This window comes from Wyeomyia smithii, chromosome 2 (genome assembly GCF_029784165.1).
Source record: "Wyeomyia smithii strain HCP4-BCI-WySm-NY-G18 chromosome 2, ASM2978416v1, whole genome shotgun sequence".
NCBI classification, from domain to species: Eukaryota; Metazoa; Arthropoda; class Insecta; order Diptera; family Culicidae; genus Wyeomyia; species Wyeomyia smithii.
In genome coordinates, this window is record NC_073695.1 from 16847203 (window position 1) to 16870381 (window position 23179).

A 23179-nucleotide genomic window follows, 5' to 3' on the forward strand; every position below is an offset into this window, starting at 1 on the left:
CTTAAAGATTTTTTAAGTATGATCGATTGGGAAAACGGTAGCAGGATTATTGTAAATCGAAAAAAAACTCATATTTTGGTCAAATTCATACATTCAAATTTATACATTCTTTACTGTTTCGTTGAGCAAATAAAAACTACTCAATTTACTGAATTTCATTCAGTAATTTTGTTTTTACTGTAAAATTGTAATTTGGTTTATCTGACTGAAATCTGATTTAATGTTGTGCGGTCAAAATTATATTAGCGAGGTATTGAAGCCTTTGCTTAAACAAAAACGATGGTCCTTCAAATTCGAATAAATTTTCTACCAAAGGAAAAGATACGGATACGGGCAGTCATGGGTTCGTTGCACCCAAATGTAGTACGTTAAAAGTTTCGTTGCAGCAATCCAGTATAGAGTGAAGAATTCGTTGTGAAGCTCAGAAGTTAAATGAATACAAAATTATATGACATGGGCGCAACTACGGGGGGGCTTCAGCCCCTCCTAGAAAGTGATTAGCCCCCCCCCCCCCCTAGAATTTCCCAGAGAATGATTGTATTCAATATAAATATATTTCATACTACTTATCAGAACATCAAAATCAACACAAATTGAGATGTCATATCATTCATTGGCTAAGAACTAGTTCTGCACCCAGGATCGATTCTCAAATTTAGCTCTCTTACTTATCTTACCAGTCAGACGAGAGCTGTAGTAACTCGTGCTGTATCAAGAAGTTGTCGCCATTTTACTCGGTTTTGGGCTGTGTTTCACCAGTTCCCCAGACGTCTCATCACTCGCAAGTCTCTTTCGATCTGGTCGAGCCATGTATGTTTATTTTAGTATGCTGCCTTACTAGGGCTGCGATGCCTAGTAACAGGTCATTATGCCTTGAACCACACTGGGGTCTATTTTATTCCAACTAGTACTGGTGTACTGTTAAAAAGTACTGCCCAGCCGTTTACCAAACCTACACAGTTAAAAAAAAACACCGGATTCGGTAAAATTTTACCGGAATCTCAACAGCTGAACGTTCGGTGAAATTTTCGGTGTTTCCGAAAATTACCGAACAGCTTGTGAAACTACCAACCGCCAAGTCGGTAATTTTCACAGTTTTTTTGGTAATGTTTCAAGCCGAACAGCCTGTTAGTTTTACCGGAAGAACCTGTAAAAATGTTTAAGAAAAAAAAGAAAAAATGCCGACCGCACCTGTAAAAAAATACCGGATTGATGTAAAATGTTTTTTTTTTTCTTCGAATTGATAAAAGATTTATTTTATTGATTCGAAGAAACAACGTATTTCGGATATTCAGCTAGTAAACAGAGTTACACAGTTATATTATATTATATTCTTTAAAATAGAGCGTAAGGCAATTCTTGAGAGTTCAATCCTCGAAAGTTTAATGAACAGAAAATTAAAAAAGTTTTATATGAAGTTTCTCCCATGCTCTTTTTACCTAAGGTATAACTTTACTTTCCATGTTATGTTCACACTCGACAGCAATTAAAACCAAATTAACTAATATAATATTTTCTGCTGAATATTTTCTATTGATACATTCGCATCTCGCACGGTTGCACGTATGAGAAAAATGGCCGCCTTATTTAAGATTGACAGTTTCATAGATTGTTCGGTAAAAAGTTATACAGATTTCCGTGAATGTAAAATTATGCAAATATTTCGGTAAAAATTAACGAAATTATGGTAAAACTTGCAGATATTACAGAACACTCGTTAATCTAATGCTTTTTTGCCGGAATACCTGTATTATTACACTTTACCGATGGACTGTTGTAAAAAATATTACCGAACGATTTTTTTTTTATTAAGTGTGTAGCTCTTCTCAATATCGAATCAGTGTTGCTGAAAGAGGTTGGCATTGACGCTGTGATCAAGATATTCAGTACATCTTCGGAGATTCTATCCCGAAGTGATTTTTCTTCTGTTACGATACTATTTTAAGCGTTATTAAATAAGCATATTTAAACTCTTTTTTCTGTTTTTTAAAATGACATACATGAATACTAGCTCCCCTAGAAATTTTCCTTAGTTGCGCCCATGATTAAATGGTAGTCAATTTCGATGTTATCTTGGCGATGATAAATTTCAGTAGGCCGAGTAGACAGCGTTCAGGATACGGTGGAAGATTTACAGGATGTTTTCTGCACACGTTCGATGCATAGACTCCACAATAGCTGATCAGCGCCCCAAATTAAAAAAGCGTTCTCCATCAGGGGCAATGAAGCATTTTAAACAGTGAGGATTTATTAAGTCTCGAGCAGTTTTTGTAATAAACCCAGGTAGACGTGAAGCTTTTAAAATGACAGCCGGGCGATGCTGTTTGAAAGTGAGCTTAGCATCAAGTAGGACATCGAGGTCATTGACTTCCCGAAAAAAAATTTACGATGTATTTTGCAGTGAGAACAGTAAATAAACAATGTTTTTTATTGTAACCATAAAAAATATGGTATTTTCACTGTAAGCTTGCAAACATTTTTTGTCAATACCATGTTTTAACAACGTTTTTTGTTGTTGAATCTACCACCGACAATAATTTTACCATGGAAAACATTGTCAGTGATTTCTGAATGTATGGGAAAAATGCTTGAAAAAATGCTGTTAAGATCTAGTGGTAAAACACTGTTGATATATTGCGAAATATTTTCAATATTCAATATTAAAGAGTATTTACCGTTCCATTTTCGGGCACCCCTCTATCTGTATCATAGCCCATTGCCGTTACACCAAGCGTTACATTATTGTTGGAGGATGTCAATTGACAGATAAACGATAAATATCAAAATATATCAACCAATATCGTGTAATATTAGCGAAATATTTTTCATGAAAATAAAGGTGTCTAGTCCCTAGGTTAAGATACATAAAAACCGCCATTTTTCATGATAAAATGGCAAAAACAATATTTATTATTGTTTTGGACACTGACATTTAATGTAAAGTTTATGTATTTACAATGAAAAACATAGTTAAGTTATAGTGTAACTATGTACAATTACAACAACTTTTAAGGTTTTTTGAGGTTATTTTTTCGGTAACTTATCAATTCGGTAACTGAAAACTACTTTTTCGGTGAAAGGTCATAACTTGACATTTAGAAACACTAAGGACAAACCTATTTCGTCGACACCAATCAACAAACGTATTCAACAGCGCTTGTAAACATTCGCAACCAACCAACAGATTTATCTACTACATAAAACTTTGAATCATCAGCATACACTAATTTGCAGTCGACTTCAAGCAGCAGGATGATGTCGTTGAAGAATAATATGAACAGCAGAGATCGCAAATTGCATGTCCTGAGGAACACCGGAAAAGACGAAAAACAGGAATCAATCTGCAAAAATTGCACTTCGCTTTGGACTGTAAACAAATTTTTTTCAGCGAAATCGAAGGTTGTGTTGTGGATAGCATCTATTTCACTTGGGCTTACTTTTTTCACGCACGCACATTCTATTGAAAAAAAAGAAGCAGCTACCCACCGAAAAATTTTGTTTTTTGTAGCTTGTTAAGCTACTATTAGGTGAATTTCAGATGAACAACAGTTAATTAAGCTGTTATACAATAAAATTGTTTGTTGGATAGCAAAAACTTGACATTCTAACGCACTTATATTCTGTCAGTTCCGGCCAATTTTCACTTCGCTCGAAGTGTAAACTTATGAATTTCGCTTTGCATAAACTGTAAACTGCAGGCTGGTGAAATATCTGTGTGTTTCTTAAGCGATTTTGCACGACAGGTTTTGCTAGCGAAAATTTAAGCTATTTTACATGTCAAATTTTTCACTTCGCTTGGAACTGTAAACCTTGCTTTAGTGAAAATTTCAAAACATGTATTTTTAATTTCAAAATCAGGGAAAAACTGCGTAGTGCTTATTGAAAGGTCGGTCATCAATTAATGTAAGAAAAGGCTGCTAATTTTGTAAATTAAAACCCCCTATTGAAAACGAATAAATCACCTTGGTTAATACGCCGTTTTCAGATCTTTGCGACACAAAATCACACAGTTTTCCTGCACACTGGCAACAATGCCACCAAATGACAGCAACAGGAGCAGCAAAAAAAGAAAATTTTCATTACTTTTTTCGCAGCCGCAGTTGGTGTGGCGGAGCGTGAGTGTATAGCAGCTGTGAAAAAGTGAAGGAGTGTGTTAAAACGTTGAAAATTCGCGAGATCATTGAAAAAAGCATAGTAAAATTGCTTGAGAAGTACTATAACTGGACAACGAATTAAAGATTAGTGCTAGTTTTATCGCTTAGCCTGTAGTGTGTACCCCTACCGTCAATGAAAACCAGAGTGTTTTAACAAGACGCAGTGTAGCTGAGAAGCCGATTTTTTTTACCTCGCACTCGGACATATTCAAATTTGCCAAGGGCAGTGACGAGGAACTGATTCCTTACAGCAAAATATAATAAAATACCATGGATAAAAGGAAATTATCGTAAGTAACTCGAGCAGAAAGGGCTGATAAACGCGCTGTAAGATTCTTGCTGGCAGACAAGATGTGAAATGAAAAGCAATTGGAAAAATCGATTTCCTGCAACTCGTTTGCACAGAGGCAGGCGGCAGCAGTAAAGCCGTGACGGAAAAAATATGTCGAGTGATTCACTTGCCGACTGACACGTTTGTTTTTTTTTTCTTTTGCATCTCCAGCTGTATCAGCAGAAAATACAAACAATCGTACTTTAGCGAAAGGTTCAGCCGAGAAAGTTTTCCCGTTTTTATTTGTAAGTTTTTGCAAGCTGCAGGCAAAAACTGCTGGAATTTTTGCTTACTCCTACGGACAAATGACTGATAAAATGATTTCGCGAGATCACAAAATGGTGTGTCCTGTTACTTTACCTAACCGAAACGTTCGATGACGAATTAAACAACTAAGATCAAATATGAATTGATTGAGACAACTATAAGAATCTGATTTTTATTTTAAACAAAATGAAGGCAAATGCAAATATATAAATATTATCCCATTGGCTATCGTACACAAAATTCGTAAAGAGAGCCTGTCATCCTTACTCTCCCTCTCTTGTTATTCCTAACCTGGTAGTAAATTCAACTGCTTAGTTGTTCATAATACAATAATCTCACTGTACTATATGTACACTAGACGACACATGACCTGAAAAATCTTGTCCTGTCCTAGATTTAATAAGTGACATCTATTCATAGAGATTTAAGTCGTCTGTGTCAATTATGGAAATTTAATTGACACAGCGGTAGCGAACTAATTGAAGTATAACCTCCAGTCGCTGATAAGGCAAACGAGTTATATTTTTCGGGAGTTGCAGTAATTTTTTTTATCGGTGACTAATTGTTAATCGATAAAATACATCTAAATTGCACTTAAAATCAAAGTATACCAGCTTTAATTCACTTTATTTCACAGTACTTCCGGAGATACGCTGTATCAAACCCTCGGTTTACCAAAGACAGCTACAGCTGATGAAATCAAAAAGACATACCGGAAGCTGGCTTTGAAATATCACCCAGACAAGAACCCTAACAATCCAGATGCTTCAGAGAAGGTATTATGTTTCTAGCTAGTGATTCCACCAAGTGTCTCAATAGCATAATTGTTACAGTTTAAAGAAGTGAATCGAGCGCATTCCATCCTCAGTGACCTGACCAAAAGGAACATCTATGACAACTACGGCTCGCTTGGGCTGTACATCGCCGAACAATTCGGTGAGGAGAATGTCAACGCGTACTTCATGGTCACGTCGCCTACGTGCAAGGTTGTGTGCTTTTTTTCGTTCTAAACCGTGTCGTATACTCATCACAGCATCTTCCCCATTTCAGGCCATCTTCCTGATTTGTGGATGCATAACCGGCTGCTATTGTTGCTGCTGCTGCTGCTGTTGCTGTAACTTCTGCTGTGGCAAGTACAAACCTCCGGCGAATGACAATACCAGCGATTACCATCATCTACACGTGAGTACCGCAGTGATGTGAACTTTGTTTCTCTTTTTTTCTTCATCGAAACTGTTGAATGGATGAAGCGTGCCGATATCGACTTGAAGCTTGCGATAAGCTTTCTCACGCTAGGCGTTGCTTACTGTGGATTTTGCTAGGGTTAGAACAACATTCTCCGCAGTCGGGCTAAGGTTGACCTTGTAGTGGAACGGCGCGGTTTTTTTGTTTTAATTTGGGTGTGATTTGATGGTGTAAATTTTTCCTTGGCAAAAAGAGTAGGTTTTTTGATTTTTTTGTTCGCATTTAGTGTACAAAATTTGCGCCTTCAGAATCACCTTAGTGTAATTAGGATCGCGTAGCCGTAGATAATAAGGGATTTTTCTAAGGCTAGAAAAATTATTTATAATTATACAACAGTTATCCTCAAATTTTCTGCTTTGGTATTATGAATATCGATTCGTTACCTTCACTTTTCATCACGTGAAACATTAACTTGTTTTAATACTTTTCTTTGGTCACACGCCGAATAAATGGTTTCAAACGAGCATTACTGGGCTTTTTGGGGTTATTTTCTACACTGCAAAAAACGTGGGATTTATTCTGTTAATCTCAAAACAAGTTTTACATACAAAGTGATTACATATTAGTCTTTGTTTACTTATTAGTCTTTGTTTACTTGTGTCACTGGCTGAAAAACAATTATTTTTTGGCGAGTTGATGTGTTTCTTTTTCATTCAGTAAGCTTTTATATAGAACTTTCAACAAAGATGCTAACTTTCTGGATGTGACTCGTAAGAGTTCTAATTTGCCCAATTATGCACAAATGTTTAGGCATTCACGAAATTTTAATATAAAAAGAAAAATGGCCGTAACTTGTTCTGAAAAGTAATCTTACACTAACTGCGCCGAAATGCTCCGGATCTTAGGAGTGATACACAGTATTTAATGAAGCTTTTTAGAGGTTTAACTGAAGACCGTCTAAAGGCGGCACTGGGCACTAGAGGGTTAAAATGCTGATTTTGCCTAGTTGATCTTGGAATCTTCGAAATGTGTACGCTCAATTTGTGCAGTATTTGACAAAACTAAAACTTTTATACATACACTAAAAAACCGCGTAAATTCTAAAACCCGCGTTAAAAAAACGCGTAAATTCCGGAATCTGCGTTAAAAAACTGCGTAAATTCCGGAATCGGCGTAAGAAACAGCGTTAATTCTGCATTCCGAGTGACGGGAAACCGAAAGCCGCGCAAAAAAAAATACCGCGTAAATTCCGGAATCCGCGTAAAAAAACTGCGTATATTCCGGAATCCGCGTAAAAAGCTGCGTAAAAAACCCGCGTAAAAGCGACCTTAGTGTATATGTATTGCTAGCCTGTTGCGGAGATTATTTAAGATTAAATTTCTGTTAATCATAGCTAATGAAAATTACTCTTAAGTGCCATTTATAACAGTTTGAACAGATACACAAAGACTGAACCGAAGTTTTAGAAACGTTATCTAGATAAATTCTATGGTATAAGTCAAATGTTATACACTAAAGTCGCTTTTTACGCGGGGGATAAAACCGCGTAAATTCCGGAATCCGCGTAAAAAACCCGCGTAAATTCCGCATTTCGAGTGAAGAACTTCCGAAATCCGCGTAAGACAAAAATACCGCGTAAATTTCGGAATCCGCGTAAGAAAAAAATACCGCGTAAACTCCGGAATTCGCGTAAAAAACCGCATAAATTCTGGAATCCTCGTAAAAAACCGCGTATATTCCGAAATCCGCGTAAAAAGCGACCTTAGTGTATACTAATCCCTCGAGATTATGCAGTAAACGCAACTAAAGCAAAAGACGCGAAAAGTATGTAAAGCGCCGCAAAACAGTGTTCACACTCAAAGCTGTATAAATGTCTTGGAAAAATGTTAACCATGGTCAAACTTTCAACTTGCTTATGCTTGTGAAACTTATTTTATATTTTTCAATAAATTTAAGTTATACACAGTTGAGAATGAATACTTTTCCAGGCAATTATAATTGCCGGTACTTGGCAGGATAACTAACGAGACTCGGTAAAGAAGATTTGGAGAGTCTTATAAGAAAAAAAAGAGTCAAGGCAAAGCTTGGTGCTACATTCCGATTCAGAACTTGATTTTCTGTTTATTTATGCACAGACTTCGCGGTCAACTGTTTAGTATACAGGACAATTGCGTGGCTAGGCCCTACGATCCTACTGACACTAACAGTGTCTCCCGAGCCGAGATTTGAACCTACGACGACTGGCTTGCTAGGATCATCTGGGAGAAGAATTAAGGATAAAATTATGAAAATATCCGTCACTAACCTCGGTGACGAAGTAGCCTTCCTTTCTGTAACAGTCGTTTGAGACACAGAGGTAAACTCAGTCTCTGGTAACAACGACACTTGTAACACTTCTTTTTTTTTTCCTCCATCCGACCGCAAGGGCGTAGCCGGCGCAGTTATCGATCTATACAAAGCGGAATTTACTAACAATTACGAAAATGTTAAATTAATCCCAAATTAGTCATCTTACGGTAGTTCTTTGTCATACTTCACTAGCTTAGATTCATCACGGAGAAGCAACTACGAAATGTGTGATCGTTCCAGCTCAAGCTCAAGCTTGTTTTGTTTGTTTTAGAATAAACTTGTAGTTTCAGGCTGGCCAAATTTTTTCAGGGCCAAAACGGGACAAATGGGGACAAAAAACGAAGACCGATTTTTGGAAACTATTACACTGTGATACAAATTAAAAAAAAAATGCAAGAACTTCTGAAGCTACCTAGTGTAGGTTGTAGGTCTTGTTGAGTGTAACATTCGCTCCTACTAGAAATTTTCTAAACACCCCCAAAATCTGTAGTTATGGTCAAAATACGGTTTTTTGGACCTCAGTGCATACAATTTTTTTAACTCAGTCATTTCTCAACCGATTTTCAATATTTAGGCAGTTTTGGAAAGAAAATGAGTAGAGCTTTCAAAAGATTTACTGGTTTGTACTAATATCATTAAAACATGTTGAGTTATTTGAGTTTAAATATAATTTTTTAGATTTTTTCGTGCAATTTTTCAATTTAATTTGAAATTTGCCACCTGTTTTTGTGAGAAAGATACTACAAATACACTAAACTTTTGAAATTATATTCATTGACGAAACAAAAAAAAGTGGTTTTGTGGAAATCGGTGAATACTTGGCTGAGTTATATATTTTTTAAGAAAACCAGAATTTTTGGCTTCTATCCCACAATTATTTCGCGGTGCTACAAATGGTGAAAAAACACAAGAACTTCTGAAGTGACCTAGTGTAGGTTGTAGGTCTTGTTGAGTGTAACATTCGCTCATGCTAGAAATTATCCAAACACCCCCAAAATCTGAAGTTATGGTCAAAATACGGTTTTTTGGACCTCAGGGCACACTTTTTTTTTAACTCAGTCATTTCTCAACCGATTTTCAATATTCAGGCAGTTTTTGAAAGAAGGTAAACAGAGCTTTCAAACCATATTTACTGGTTTGTACTAATATCACTAAAACATGTTGAGTAATTTGAGTTTGAATATAATTTTTTAGATTTTTTCACACAATTTTTTAATGTGAGGTCTAAGAACTGGGTTTTGATCATAACTTCAAATTTTAGGGGAATTTGAAACTTTAAGTATGCGCGCTATTAACACTTGACTAGAGCTATTACCCACACTAGGTCACATCAAAAGCTCTTGTATTTTTTACCATTTGTAGCACCGTGAAACAATTGTGCGTTAGATGCCAAAAAATCTGGTTTTCTTAAAAAACCTATAACTCAGCCAAATATTCACCGATTTTCACAAAACCACTTTTGATTGATTCGTCATTGAATATTATTTCAAAATTTTATTGTATTTGTAGTATCTTTCTCACAAAAATTGGTGGCAAATTTCAAGTTATTTCAACATAACTAATATAAATATAAGTATAAAATAGCATGTAAAAGTCTCAAAAATTATATTTTAACTCAAATAACTCAACATGTTTCAGTTATATTAGTACAAACCTGTAGATGTTTTGAAAGCTCTGTTTATCTTCTTTCCAAAGCTGCCTAAATATTAAAAATCGGTTGAGAAATGATTGAGTTAAAATAAATGTGTGCCCTGAGGTCCAAAAAACCGTATTTTGACCATAACTTTAGATTTTGGAGGTGTTTGGAAAATTTCTAGTATGAGCGAATGTTACACTCAACAAGACCTACAACCTACGGTAGGTCACTTCAGAAGTTCTTGTGTTTTTTCACCATTTGTAGCACCGCGAAATAATTGTGGGATAGAAGCCAAAAATTCTGGTTTTCTTAAAAAATATATAACTTGGTCAAATATTCACCGATTTTCACAAAACCACTTTTGTTTGATTCGTTATTGAATATAATTTCAAAAGTTTAGTGTATTTGTAGTATCTTTCTCACAAAAACAGGTGGCAATTTTAAATTAAATTGAAAAATTGTGTGGAAAAAACTGAAAAATTATATTTAAACTCAAATAACTCAACATGTTTTAGAGATTTTAGTACGAACTAGTAAATATTTTTAAGGCTCTGTTTATCTTCTTTCCAAAACTGCCTCAATATTGAAAATCGGTTGAGAAATGACTGAGTTAAAAAAAAATTGTATGCACTGAGCTCCAAAAAACCTTATTTTGACCATAACTTCAGATTTTGGGGGTGTTTGGAAAATTTCTAGTATGAGCGAATGTTACACTCAACAAGACCTACAACCTACACTAGGTCACCTCAGAAGTTCTAAATCGCTGTAGCACAGTGTTATTAACTAAAGCGAAATATACAAACATTTTTTCATTGGTCGATGCTCGAAATTCTGGGACTGAGCGAAGGTCGTTGGCGTTGGACTTTGGACATCACAACCTGCCGTCGTTCTATTCTGACATACGAGTGTTCTGCATTTCACGCAAGAATAATCGTGGCCAGAATCAGAACACGGATTCGAAACCTAACCATAATCCAATGTTATGCGCCAACCGATACTGCCGAGCTACAGGAACATTTATAGTCAACTAAATGCCATCGCCGATAAGGTTCCAAAAGGCGATTTCAATGTGAAGATCGACTCCAATAACACAGACCATGAGCGCGTCATGGGAAGTCATGGACTCAGAGGAATGAGCGAGAACAGCGAACTTATTGAAAAGCTCTGTGGCAACAACGACAACGACGGGGGTTCAATCTTCTACCATCGACCAAAATGTCGACCAATGCACGTGGATATCCCGTGAGTGACAAACCAAGAATCAGATCAGCCACATCTGCATTAGCCGAAAATGGAGACGGAGCCTTCTTAATGTTCGGAATAAACGTAGCGCCGGCATCGCCTCTGATCATCACCTCCTGATTGGCAAGATCCGCTTTCGCATCGCGCGGATTCAGCGCCGGTACACCCAACGCAAACGGGGAATATTTTATTACTTTTGGGCAATTTTTTATTACTTTTTGTGTCTTATGACTGCGCATTATACACAAAAAGTAACAAACAAAAAGTAATAAAAATTATGACGGCCACACGCTTGTATGTGTTTCTGCAGGAGAACATACAGCCAAGCACCGCAATGCATGTGTTGGCAAGACGTCACTCGCTGCATTTGTATTGATGCAACGATCTGGTTCATTTTTGTCTCCCTTCATCCACACATAATCAGAATCTCAACCGTCAACCTCAAATGTCCAATTAGAAACACTTTCGTTTCGTCCCCCAGTGTTTACTTGAAATGGAAATATGTAATACTGTCTGAAGTTGCGAATATTGTTCTGGATGGGCACGAGTTTTGTATATTCAAACAGGTCCAAATGAGTTTCCATGAACCAATGATTATGTGCTGTAAATAGCTTGCAAGAAAGCGAATGTTTTTATTTATCTCTAACGCAGTTTACAGATCGTGATGTCATTTTAGGGCGCATTTCAAGTCTTTGAAATCATCAACGTTTGCATACTCTATGACGGGGAAAATGTTGCTTGGCAAATATGACAAAATATGACAAGAGTGTCATATTTTTTCGCTACTCCGTATGCATACAACAAGCGAACTAATACACGCCCACCGGATGAATTGGAGATTGAAAAAACTTGTAACATGTGCAACTTATGCGACGGTGTGTGATTTTTTTTTGACTTGAGGTGGAAAGGGAGCATTTTTCGACAGAAAAAACGTTGCATGTGGTTGAAACGACCATTATTAGATAGTCGTACTCTCATAACACGTGCTAAATATATGACAGTATGTGTTGTTACTTGACTAAGGAAGAATTTTGTTGCTTTTTAAGTAATGGATTTGTTACCTAAAAGGTAATTTTGCGCTATTGCTTCTAAAGTAATAAGGAAAAGTTTTGCGTGTAAAGAGCTCCAGCTGCGAACTAGAGGATTCGAACTGCGAACAGATCTTTCGTTGACGAATTTAAGATCATAGCAGGGGATATTTCGGACGGTGGCAACTTTAAGCAACAATGAAGGCTATCAATAATGGCTTTATCGAGACTAGCGAGAATAATCTGAGTCAGCTGCGCACCCAGAGGAAACAGTGGATCACAGATAGAATTTGGCAGAAGATATAGGAGCGGAGCAAAGGAAAAGCCGCGATATAACGGGCGAAAACCCGAGTAGCCCGTCAACGGTATTCGGCTGTTGAGAAGGAAGTTGAATGCTTTTGTAGCCGGGACAAACGAGCGCAGGCTGACTCCCTGGCCGATGAAGAGGAGAGAACCGCAGCAACCGACGATTTTCGCCTCCTCTACGATATGTCACGACTCTTGAGTGGAGTTAGGATAAATCCAAGAATGTCTGTGAAAAAGCGTGACCGGACAGCTACGATAGAGCCCACTGACCAGTTGAAATTTTCAGACAGCTTCTTTAAATTTAGACGGCAGACCAGCTATCAACATTTCGGCAGAATTTTCCATGGGTGCAACGTATCACTCGCATTAACTCCTACTATATGAGATCGAAAGAGTTATCCAATGTATGAAATCCAACGAAGCATCCGGGGTCAGCAGAGATACTGCATCACTTCTGTAATATCTGGGACACCGCGACATTTCCGGTCGACTGGATTTGACTGTATGCGATAGTTAGCAGGGTATCATGCTACTGTGCATTGTTCTCAAAGTCCTGTGCAAAATTATCCTAGTCATCGGATACAGGAGAAGATCTACGCAACTCTCCGACGGCAGGAAGTAAGATTCCGTTGCGGATGATCCTGTGCCTTGTCCGACCATATTCGGGTATTCACCGGTGTGAGGTAAGAATTTATATTATCTCCGCTACTATTCCTCACTTTTATCGACGAGATCATGGTGCAATTGACCGCGTTTCGAACCTCAACGCCTTCAATTTGGCTGATGACGTTGCAACACTAGCACAACGCATGTCAAAACATGCTAAGTAAGCTCGACGATGTGGCTGTACGTTCCTCGGCGGCTCAACATCAACGTCAACAAAACCTAATCGTTGAATGTAACCGTGGACAATCCTCACAACTTTATAGTACCAATGCAGGTAGTGGAGAAAGTTGAAAGCTCTCAATATCCCGGCAGCCAGGTAGCTCAGACGGCGATATGAAGAGTGACATGGGTGCAAAGATCAAGAAGGCTGGGGCTGCTTTTGCGAGTCTACACAACGTGTGGACCAAAATCCGTATTTGAAACTTAAATGTGAAATCCGTGCTGCTATACGCCACACAGTGTGTCCGAAATGCCGGATTCTCGTACTTTGATGTACCTCGGATTTTCTTTCACCAAAAGTTAGTTTGGGTCCATACCTTTCAAAATCAACCGGTTTTATAAAATCCATCGGGGGAAAATTAAATAAAATTGATTTGAATTTTTAACGTTTTTTTTTTTTTTAAATTATACTAATTTTTAATGTTAAATACACTGATAACGTTCAAAATAAATAACTTCATCACAATCTTAAGCTTAGAATAGCTATTCTAGTAGATTTTTAGATAACATGTTGAAGAAAAAATTAGATATATACACGAGTATTGAAAACAACATGACGAAAAAACCCGAACACATTTATATACTAGTGGTTTATATGCTTTTGTTATTCATTCACTGCAAAGTAACCTTGTGGAAAAAAGGTTACATGCAAAGTGCATGTGAAAAAATCTGTGATTGCTATGATTTACAACACAAGTGAAACAGTGATTTCAACGAACCATTTCGATGTTAAAACAAACGACGGCTCGTCTAGTTGTTTTCGGTAGATTGTGCAAAATAAAGAAAACACATGAACAAAATCGGCCTGTTTGAAGGCATGTAGCATTTTTGCAGTAAAACATAACGTAATTGCTAGCTTTGAACACAAAAAACATCGTTTTTATCCCAAGATAGATACGTTTTTTATAAGCGTATAATATTGTAATCTAGAGCGCTCCCAAAAGTGATCCATAATTTTGTATTTGATGAGTTGTAATAAAATAAATATAATTTCTGAGAAATATTTATAAAACATGGAAACAGATACTCAATCAAGTGAAAGATTACATATTTTTGTAACTGAAAACATTTATAGATTACTTATATACAATAAAATTGGCCAGAAATGATTTTTTTGAATTCATACATCTTTTTAAGGGATCCATAATTGTGGGGAGACTGTAATAATTATAAATTATCTTGCAATAATAATGATTCGGTTAAAAGTAAAAAAATTTTATTAAAGGAACGCAGGTAGTTGAATCGGAACTCAATTTTCTACATGTTGATGTCACACCATTTGTATAGATTACCAATCAAATCGACAAATTCAGGTTGAAAAAACACTGAAAATTCAAATTATTTTTTTTCAAATTTCCCCCGATGAATTTTTTAAAAACCGGTTGATTTTGAAAGGTTAGGACCAAAGCTAACTTTTGGTTAAAGAAAATCCGAGGTACATTAAAGTACGATAATCCGGCACTTTTGACACACCGTGCGCCAGCGAGACGTAGTGTGAGTCGACGGAGAACACCCATAAACTGTAGGTCTTCCTCAACCAATACCTGCGATATACAATTCGTACCATCAGAAGCCGATAGCAACAGAAATTCAGAGGCGAAAGTGGAAGAGGGTCGGCCACACACTTTGAAACAGCGGAAACGATGTCTGCAAGCAAGCGCTGGATTGGAATCCAGCAGGATATCGCAGCAGAAGCAGACCCAGGGGCTCGTGGCGTTTTAGCCTCAACAAAAAAATCCAAGAAGTCGATAATAAACTGACCCTGCGCCAAGATCAAGGCTAAAGTGAGCAGCCATCCAGGATGGGAATATTATGCGACCCCCAAAGCATTACATTCCGATTCGGAACTTGACCTTCTGTTTTTTATACACAGACTTCGCAGCCGATTGTTTAGTGTACAGGACAATTGCGGGGCTAGCGCTACGATCCTACTGACACTACCAGTCTCTCCCAAGCCGAGACTCGAACCTGCGACGACTGGCTTGTTAGGCCAGCATCGTACCTCGAGACCATCTGGGAGATATTTTTTTTTTTTTGTTATGCGACCCCCATTCTGAACAAAAAAAAAAATAAAAACCTGATAATGAAACTGCGCAGCAGAGGGTTATTTATTGGACGTAGTAAAAATTGCCACAGGAAAGGTCGAAATTTTGCCTAACGATTACCATGGCTCCTATGGTCTCAACAATTCTGAATTTGATTCAATTCATATACCGTTTAAGATAAAAAATGTTCTTTCCAGTAGTGCGTTACTGCTAGTTAGCCACGAAATGTACTCAGTAACTTTAACGGATTCCTGGAATATTTTCCATTTCATAAAATTATTTGAACCCAAGGGGTAAAAAACGGTACCAAACAGCAGAAAGACGGGACGGTCAAAACTGGTCGAAAAAACGGTACGTCTGGTCAGCCTATGTAGTTCACACAAGAACTCAACAACAAAGACCCATTTTTTTCGTAAAATTTGGACCACTGCGACTATTATTTTGATCTTTTGTTGTAAACCAAGACCCATAAAAGTAATAATAGGAGAGGAAAATTGCACGGCCAACTTAGTTGCTTGTACTAACTAACTATTCCGTCCACGATGCTTACTTCAATCTCACAATTCGCAAACGGGAATACAAAGTTCTCAGCCGCAAACTTCAAGCTTGTAACTTACGGACTCCATATTTATCTTCAGATTTTAAGGTGACACACGATTCAGTCAAGCGATATGCTAAATATTATTACACAGGCAATTTATGATTAGTTATATCGTGCGCGAAGTCGTATAACAGAAATCACACCACCAGGCTTATAAACGGTCAACATTTTCATTTGATTTCGCTTGCCTAGTGTGCGGTGCAGTAGGCTCTCGTTTGTAAATGTAGAATAACCGTCGTCTCTCACATAATGCAATTGACACTCGCGCTTTAAAGAGATGCACACTGTCATTCGCTTGGCGTACATTTGTGTTGAAAAATATTATTACTATCTCAATGATTTAAGTAATTTTTTTAGAAAAAGTGTCAAAACTCGCTTGAGAAAAAAACGTTGTGGGGGCGAGTACTCGTTTGGCATGTTTGCACAAGAATTTAGACAGCGAGCCTCGCCACCGCCAGGAGAAAAATAAGATGATTACCGCAGTGAAAAGTTGTTCTACCGTGACCATTTACAAGCCTAGACAAGACGAAAATTTTAAAAGGTTAAATTCATAATTTTAACCATTTCTTCCAAAACAAGGGATAGGATAATGCTTCATGTCGTGATCGGACCGCGTACGATATCTGAACCTACGAAATTAAATAACTGAACAGTTTGATGAATAATAATTTACGTAGTCCCACGTCTATCATGCGGTCGTGTTTTGGATTCCACCCTCCCACTATTAAACTTTTACTAACTGTAATGAAAATTTACAGCTTTTGATAGCAAATATTTCCCAATTTCGCACACGGTGTTTACTTCAATCTCTAAGGTTCAATTCTTTAATGTGAATACAAGATTCTCATTCGTATTCTCTTCACACACTAAAGACAATTTGTTTACCTTGTGACATATCCTCGAAAAATTTTGAGCATGCAACTTGCGGACTCAATGTTTATCTCTGATTTAAGGCTAAATATTGAAACACACTGGCAGTTTATGATTAATAATATCGTTCGCCAAATCCTAAAACAGAGACACCACGAAGATACAGGCCACATTTCGGTCTCTAGTACCGTGCTGGATCGAAATCCGTACACCTAAGCACATGATAATCTTCGACGGTCAATATAAAATCAAGAAATCACATATTGCTTTAAACTGACTTGTTTAGTTATAGGTCTACTTATATTTTATCACTATTTTCCAGCAAAATGATTAAAATCACTCCGAAACTCGAAAAAATCATGTTTAAATAGAATATTTTTTGAATCGAAATCCGTACACAGTTTTTTGTCTAAATCAAAACCCGTACACCTTTGAATCGAAATACGCACACACGCGATATAGACTGGATCAAAGTCCATACAACAATAAATCAAACAAGAAGTACAAAAATGAACATCTTTTATTTATAATTTATCTTTAAATTACCGAATAAGTATATTTTGAGGATCAACTGGCTCCTAAAGTTTCACACGGTTTTCTAATTTTTGATATCAGCTGTAATAGTGCAATTTTCGTAGCGTTTCGTAGTAACCGGAACGCCGGAACCTCTCAAAGCTTCCCGGTACGACTTTCCCTTGCGCACCTCAGTCACAGCTCGTTCGAAATTGTTTGCCGTATATTTATACTTGTTTTCTTCCATTATATGCTGAAAACAAGAAGAAAGTTCAACAATATATGCATGATACACACGCTGTACGGATTTCGATCCAAGCAAATAACAAGAATCAAAATCCGTACGGCACAGTTTTTGTTGAATAAATACAACTTACACTATTTATTAGACAATATACAGCTCGAAAATGACAAAGACTTACCTTTTCCATCAATTTTAAAAAGATTCACAGAGTAAAACGCTTATATCCCACTTGAAAATCGTTTTTATCTGAAGAACGTTTCCTTAGTAAATTCTCTAACGATACAACGAAATGACAACTGAAACCGATACACGATTGATTTTTTATTTTTAATATTTTTATTTCATGGCCTAATGGCGCATAGTTTAATTTAACAGAAGGCCAACAACTCAACGGATATGTACATGTAACAATCATATGAATTTTCACTTTTGTAATGCTTAAAACTGAAGAATAACATCTAGGTGTACGGATTTCGATACTGTACGGGTTTCGATCCAGCACGGTAGTAGCTACGTTTTTGACTAATAAAAATGTCGGATCACCAAGAGTTACACCCAGAGAATGGATTAGCTATTTCCAGGCATCATTTCGATGGTTCTGTGTTCATTTTCAGCTGATTTCAATCAATTACGAGGAAAACACACGAGTGATCAAATATACTATGCTGATATATTCGTGACAAGATTTCGATCTTTATTGTCGAGTATGAATTGTAAGTCTATTCTACATAAGATTTTCGCAACCTTGAAAAGGTTCACAATAGGATAAATTACTGACAAACGTTTCAAGAACTGTTGCTTAACTTCTTGGTTACAACCATCATTTTCTACGCCAAACAAAATATCGAGTACTCTAGATTAGATTGCAGCAAAAGATGTTCATAATACCAACGCAAGAAAACCGATAGGGACACGCAGAGATAAGTTTCGCAATCTCATCACGCATCGCACGTTTTATTTTTTCACCAAGCATCACCGAATCGAGCTATCATCACGGTTTAAAAATTATAATTTCCCTAACTCGCCACTATTCCCATCACGAGCTCGCTATTCCTTTGTTCATTCAAGCCAACCCAAACCAACAAAACAAGAACATTCCCATTGCTCTGTTTCTATCACTTTTTCTGCATTTTTTTTTTTTCTTACATATACTAATTTAGAGAGATGCTGCCAGTAGTAGCAACGCAGGTGAAGGAGCGACAGTTACAGATCAGCCGCAGCGAAGAGTATGTATTGTGTTTTTATTTCGTGTTTATCTTTCTCATAACGCGCAAAACTGTCTCTTAAAGTATGATTTCAACATAACCTCGAGTCCCATCATCACATTCCTGTCTTTTCATTTCCCGACCCATTCATTGCCAGTCCAGGTTCTTTGGACCTCATGGCAGTTTCATTCAAACACACATACAAGCGCGTTCATTTCAATGCATCCCTTAGTCTCATCTCGAAAGTAGTCGAATTAGTGTATCATTTCTTTACTAACTGCGTTTTCTTCGGCGGCTGCTTCGATAACTGCAAAATTGTAGATTGTATGAAACTGGTAGTTAACTGACATAAATTAAAAACTAATAACCTAAAAAAGTCCTGGTACCGATAGTTATTGAAGCAGTTCCAATCACGTCATTTTTTCATCACATGCTATTCTAACCAGTTACTAAGTTATAAACTAGCTAATTCATGTTATTATTTTCTTTTTGTTTCTTTCCTTAGAACGAATCAGATCGATTTTAAACCAGTATTAGACGAAGACTAAAAAAGGCTTACAGAAGCGACAGTTTTTTGTTTCTTATTTTTCGATCCGTTACTACCTATATTAAAAAGAAGACACGAAGTCAATCAGAAGATGATGATTTAGAAATAAATGTATTGTAGACGTTAATTACGTTGTTAATTATTATTGACTATGGGAAGAATTCGAGGGAATATAATGAAGCATTGCACTCTAAGACAACGGTATCTACAGTTTTTCAAGCATGGACGCAAGTAGTTCTTTTTTTGTATGAATTTAGTTTCCCCCCGAAAATCGAAATTAAATTGGATTCAGCTGACCAACTTATTTTGGTGAAAGGTATTATTGACAATGCAACCAAAAGTTAATAGGCAGCTTCTTGACGAAACAGTAAATTTAAGGTGCTTAGTTTTTTGTATGTATAATATCCCGTTTTGCAGGTTAGAAAGCTTGTAGCTAAAAGCTTTGGTGGTAGGAGGTGTTGTAGAGAAGCAAAAGTGGAAAGTCAGCTTTACGAAAGTTTGTTTTGCCGTTTTCAATCGTCAGTAAAATATAATTTCACTCTTTCAGGAGGATCTGGCTGATCTGGAAGATAATGGAGGAGGTCCTGGTGGGCCGGTAACGTCTCAGCCAACGGCTGGACAAGCGCAGGGAGCCGGCATGCCGGTGTACGCGATGCCACCACCATCGGCGAACCCGACCAATCCGTTCACCGGTGCAGCGGCAGCTACGGAAAGCACAGGGCTGAACACCAGTAGCCAGCCAGTGTACACGCCAGGTAAATAAACCCCCCTCATGAGGTGTTATTTTATGTGGAAGGTCGATCTCTGAAGATCAATTGAAGTGGTCGCTTCAATCGTTCTCGCAATGTGAATGTTAAATAAATATGTTCCTCCGCAAAATTATTCTATGTCACCCTTTCAAACTGGACGCAATACGACAGGCCGCTAAATTCAACCCGGATTTTGTGTCAGCTTTAGATGAAATGAAAACCATGGTAATTCGATCGCTTTTCCCGTCGAGGCTTTTTATTATTCAGTTAAGATTCTGTTCAAAACCATAACGCCACACAACTCAGGAAATTTCCAATGCTTTTTGTTTTCGTACCCTCAGATAATTTTAGTTGTATAACTTCACATTGAGCTTGTTTTTACCCGACTGAGCGTGTATTTTATCAATCTTGTTGCAGGTATGAAATAAGTGTTAAGGCCATTTATTGAAGTATAACTCTATCCTTCGAAATCTATCACAAACTAAAACCAACATCAACTACAATAAAAAAGTGTAATTGCATCATTCAACCCATACACGAAACACGCTGTTCGGATTGTTGACAACGTGGCACATTGAAGCAAAACAAAACTTTAGCTACGTTTAAGAGTAACCTTGCAAGTCAGATTTGAGAAAAAAAAAACAAAGATTTAATAAAATCAGAATTATATCTAGAACTACCTAATCAACGAGAGACGCAGACAAAAAATCAAATACCTACACTCCACACTATCTTCAAAACTAATCAAACGCATGATGCTGAGTGCGGATGGCATCCCAGACAGAAGATAGGAAAACCAAGAAACAAAGGATACAAACCAATTATAACAATTATTACAATAAACTCTCACGTTAAGTACCCATTAAGAACGCACTGTTGTGAGGTCAAACAGAGAAGGACGCCTCAACGGGCATTGCCAGAGAGAAAAAAAAGTTTTTTCCTTCATTCAATCTACTATGTACGTGTTACACACCATTTCGATTTGCAAACATACGAGCAAAATGTTTAAATTTGTGCAAAACAAAAAATATTACAAAACCAAACGTAAATCTGTTATTTTTGTGTAGTTTTTTCTTCCTCGAGCAAACAGAAAACCTCTATTTAGAGCAAATTTTAGACAAGTGGTTAGCTCCGGCTGGGCGGTTTTTGCTGTGCAAGAATGTAACAATAAAACAAAACAGTAGACAAACATTAAAACCGTTCAGAGGCTACCCACTATGTGTTTAGCTATAATATAACAAAAATCATATATTCGAAAAAGAGCAGATGATTAATTCCACATGCGAGAACGAGAAAGGAAAATACCTACGATAATAAATTTTTCATTGCGCCAGTTATACTCAACCTGAATATACTTTTTTCTTCTTCTCTATCACGTGGTTGCATATCCGAACTAATCGAAATGTTTGATTTAGTTTTTAACTATTCGACTGTTTAATTATTTGATAATTTTTAATAATTTTTTTTTTTTGACTTTTCTGGCGAATTTTTAATTTTAGCTCATTGACGTCTCGATTTTTCGACTTCTTGGTTGTTATTCGCTTCAATTTTTTCGAACTTTGACGAGAGTATTTTTTGCGGTGTTAGATTGTAGACTTATAACATTAACACGAACAGTGCCTTGAGCTGTTCGATTCTCTGATGTATATTATTTTTCCTTTTTTGTAGAACTTTTCAACATTCTGTAACGTTTATGCTCTTCGATTTTTCGATTACTGGATTATTGAATTTTCCATTTTTCAATATTTCGATACTCGTCGTATTTTAATTTTGATTATTTATTTTTTAACAACACTGCTTTCGAATTCGAATTTTCAACTTTTCGATTTCAATCAATTTTGGATATTTATTCTTCTTCGTTTCCAAATTTTGTTTATGCTATGTGACTTTTAACTGTTAATTTCAAACATTCTATTTCCTAATGTCTTCATTTTTCGTAATTCTGACTTCTTTTTTTCTTCAACAACTGTTTGGTAATTTAAATGTTAGATTTCTCAAGCTTTCAACTTCTCGTTTTTTAGATTCTTGAAATTCGGAACTCGATTTTAAGTTTTTGGCATCATAAATTTGATTCAATACTCTAGCTCTGACTCCTAGTTTCTATTTTCAAAATCCCAATTCACACGTTTGTCCGACGATTCTCATTATTTTCGATCTATTTTATTGTTGAATTGTGTTCAATTAATTTATTTTCAGTTTTCAGTTTCTGCTTAATAAGTTTGCGCTTTAATTTGATACTCACATCTTGAGTAGTTAGTTCAAGTTGATGTTTCTGTTTACATCGTTCGGGTTTTAGTGATATTGTGCGGGGTTTTTTTTTTTTTTTGTTAACTGCATGCTTGACATCTGCTGTTTTCAGTTCAACGCACTACACATTTTCTGCTATCTCACAAACGCTGGAAGGTTCCAGGCATTTTCCGGTTGGTCTATAGAGACATGATGCGTCGTCATATATGCGCATCTTGACAGAGAGAGCGACCGTTAGAGTCAATAAGATCCTAGCGCTAGCAATTGTCCTGTACAATGCTAGCAATTGTCCTGTACAGCGCTAGGATTCGTCCTGTTAGTGTACTTATTCGCACTGATCAGCGCTTGAGTGTCTATATTTCTTGATGAACGACGCAACTTCCGGTAAGCACTTCGCACTATAAATTTCCCAATTCACGAGCAGTCCGGAGCGAAAGAATAGCAGTTTTGACATCTTCTTCTCGTTGACTGTCAGCCACAGCAGCGCCTCTCAAGAAGGCTGATTGATTTCCCGGGAAACGGAAATAAAAAACCTCATTCTCCGGGAATTCCCGGGAACCGGGAATGGGAAAAATTCTTAATAAAAATGAGATTTCAAATAAAGTTTTTTAAGAAAAGGTATCAAACAATCGTTGATGAAAAACGAATTCAAATACAGAACCTATTTAACTTCACTCCAGAAATTCATGATCGATTTTTGTCGCAAATGTTAGCAGAAGAGTAGGTTTCAGGGTTTTTATGTCGTCGAACAATCGCTTCAGATCCGCTGACAACT

The 23179-nt window shown here is 36.9% G+C and overlaps 1 protein-coding gene across 4 annotated transcripts; it reads left to right on the forward strand.

Annotated features, from left to right (window-relative positions):
* The first annotated feature begins 4081 nt into the window (after positions 1 to 4081).
* On the forward strand, positions 4082 to 21507 carry LOC129722306 (dnaJ homolog subfamily C member 5 homolog). 4 transcript variants are annotated; one of them, XM_055675651.1, is made up of 8 exons: positions 4082 to 4444; positions 5390 to 5528; positions 5586 to 5738; positions 5803 to 5934; positions 18817 to 18882; positions 19956 to 20163; positions 20329 to 20382; positions 20575 to 21507. In XM_055675651.1, exons 1-7 carry the CDS (start codon positions 4425 to 4427, stop codon positions 20334 to 20336), a joined length of 726 nt encoding a protein of 241 aa, XP_055531626.1. In that variant the 5' UTR covers positions 4082 to 4424; the 3' UTR covers positions 20337 to 20382; positions 20575 to 21507. The 4 variants fall into 4 exon arrangements, with proteins under 4 accessions (XP_055531626.1, XP_055531625.1, XP_055531628.1 ...); XM_055675650.1 differs by lacking the exon at positions 20329 to 20382; XM_055675653.1 differs by lacking the exon at positions 18817 to 18882 and having other exon boundaries at positions 4083 to 4444.
* The last annotated feature ends 1672 nt before the right edge of the window (positions 21508 to 23179 follow it).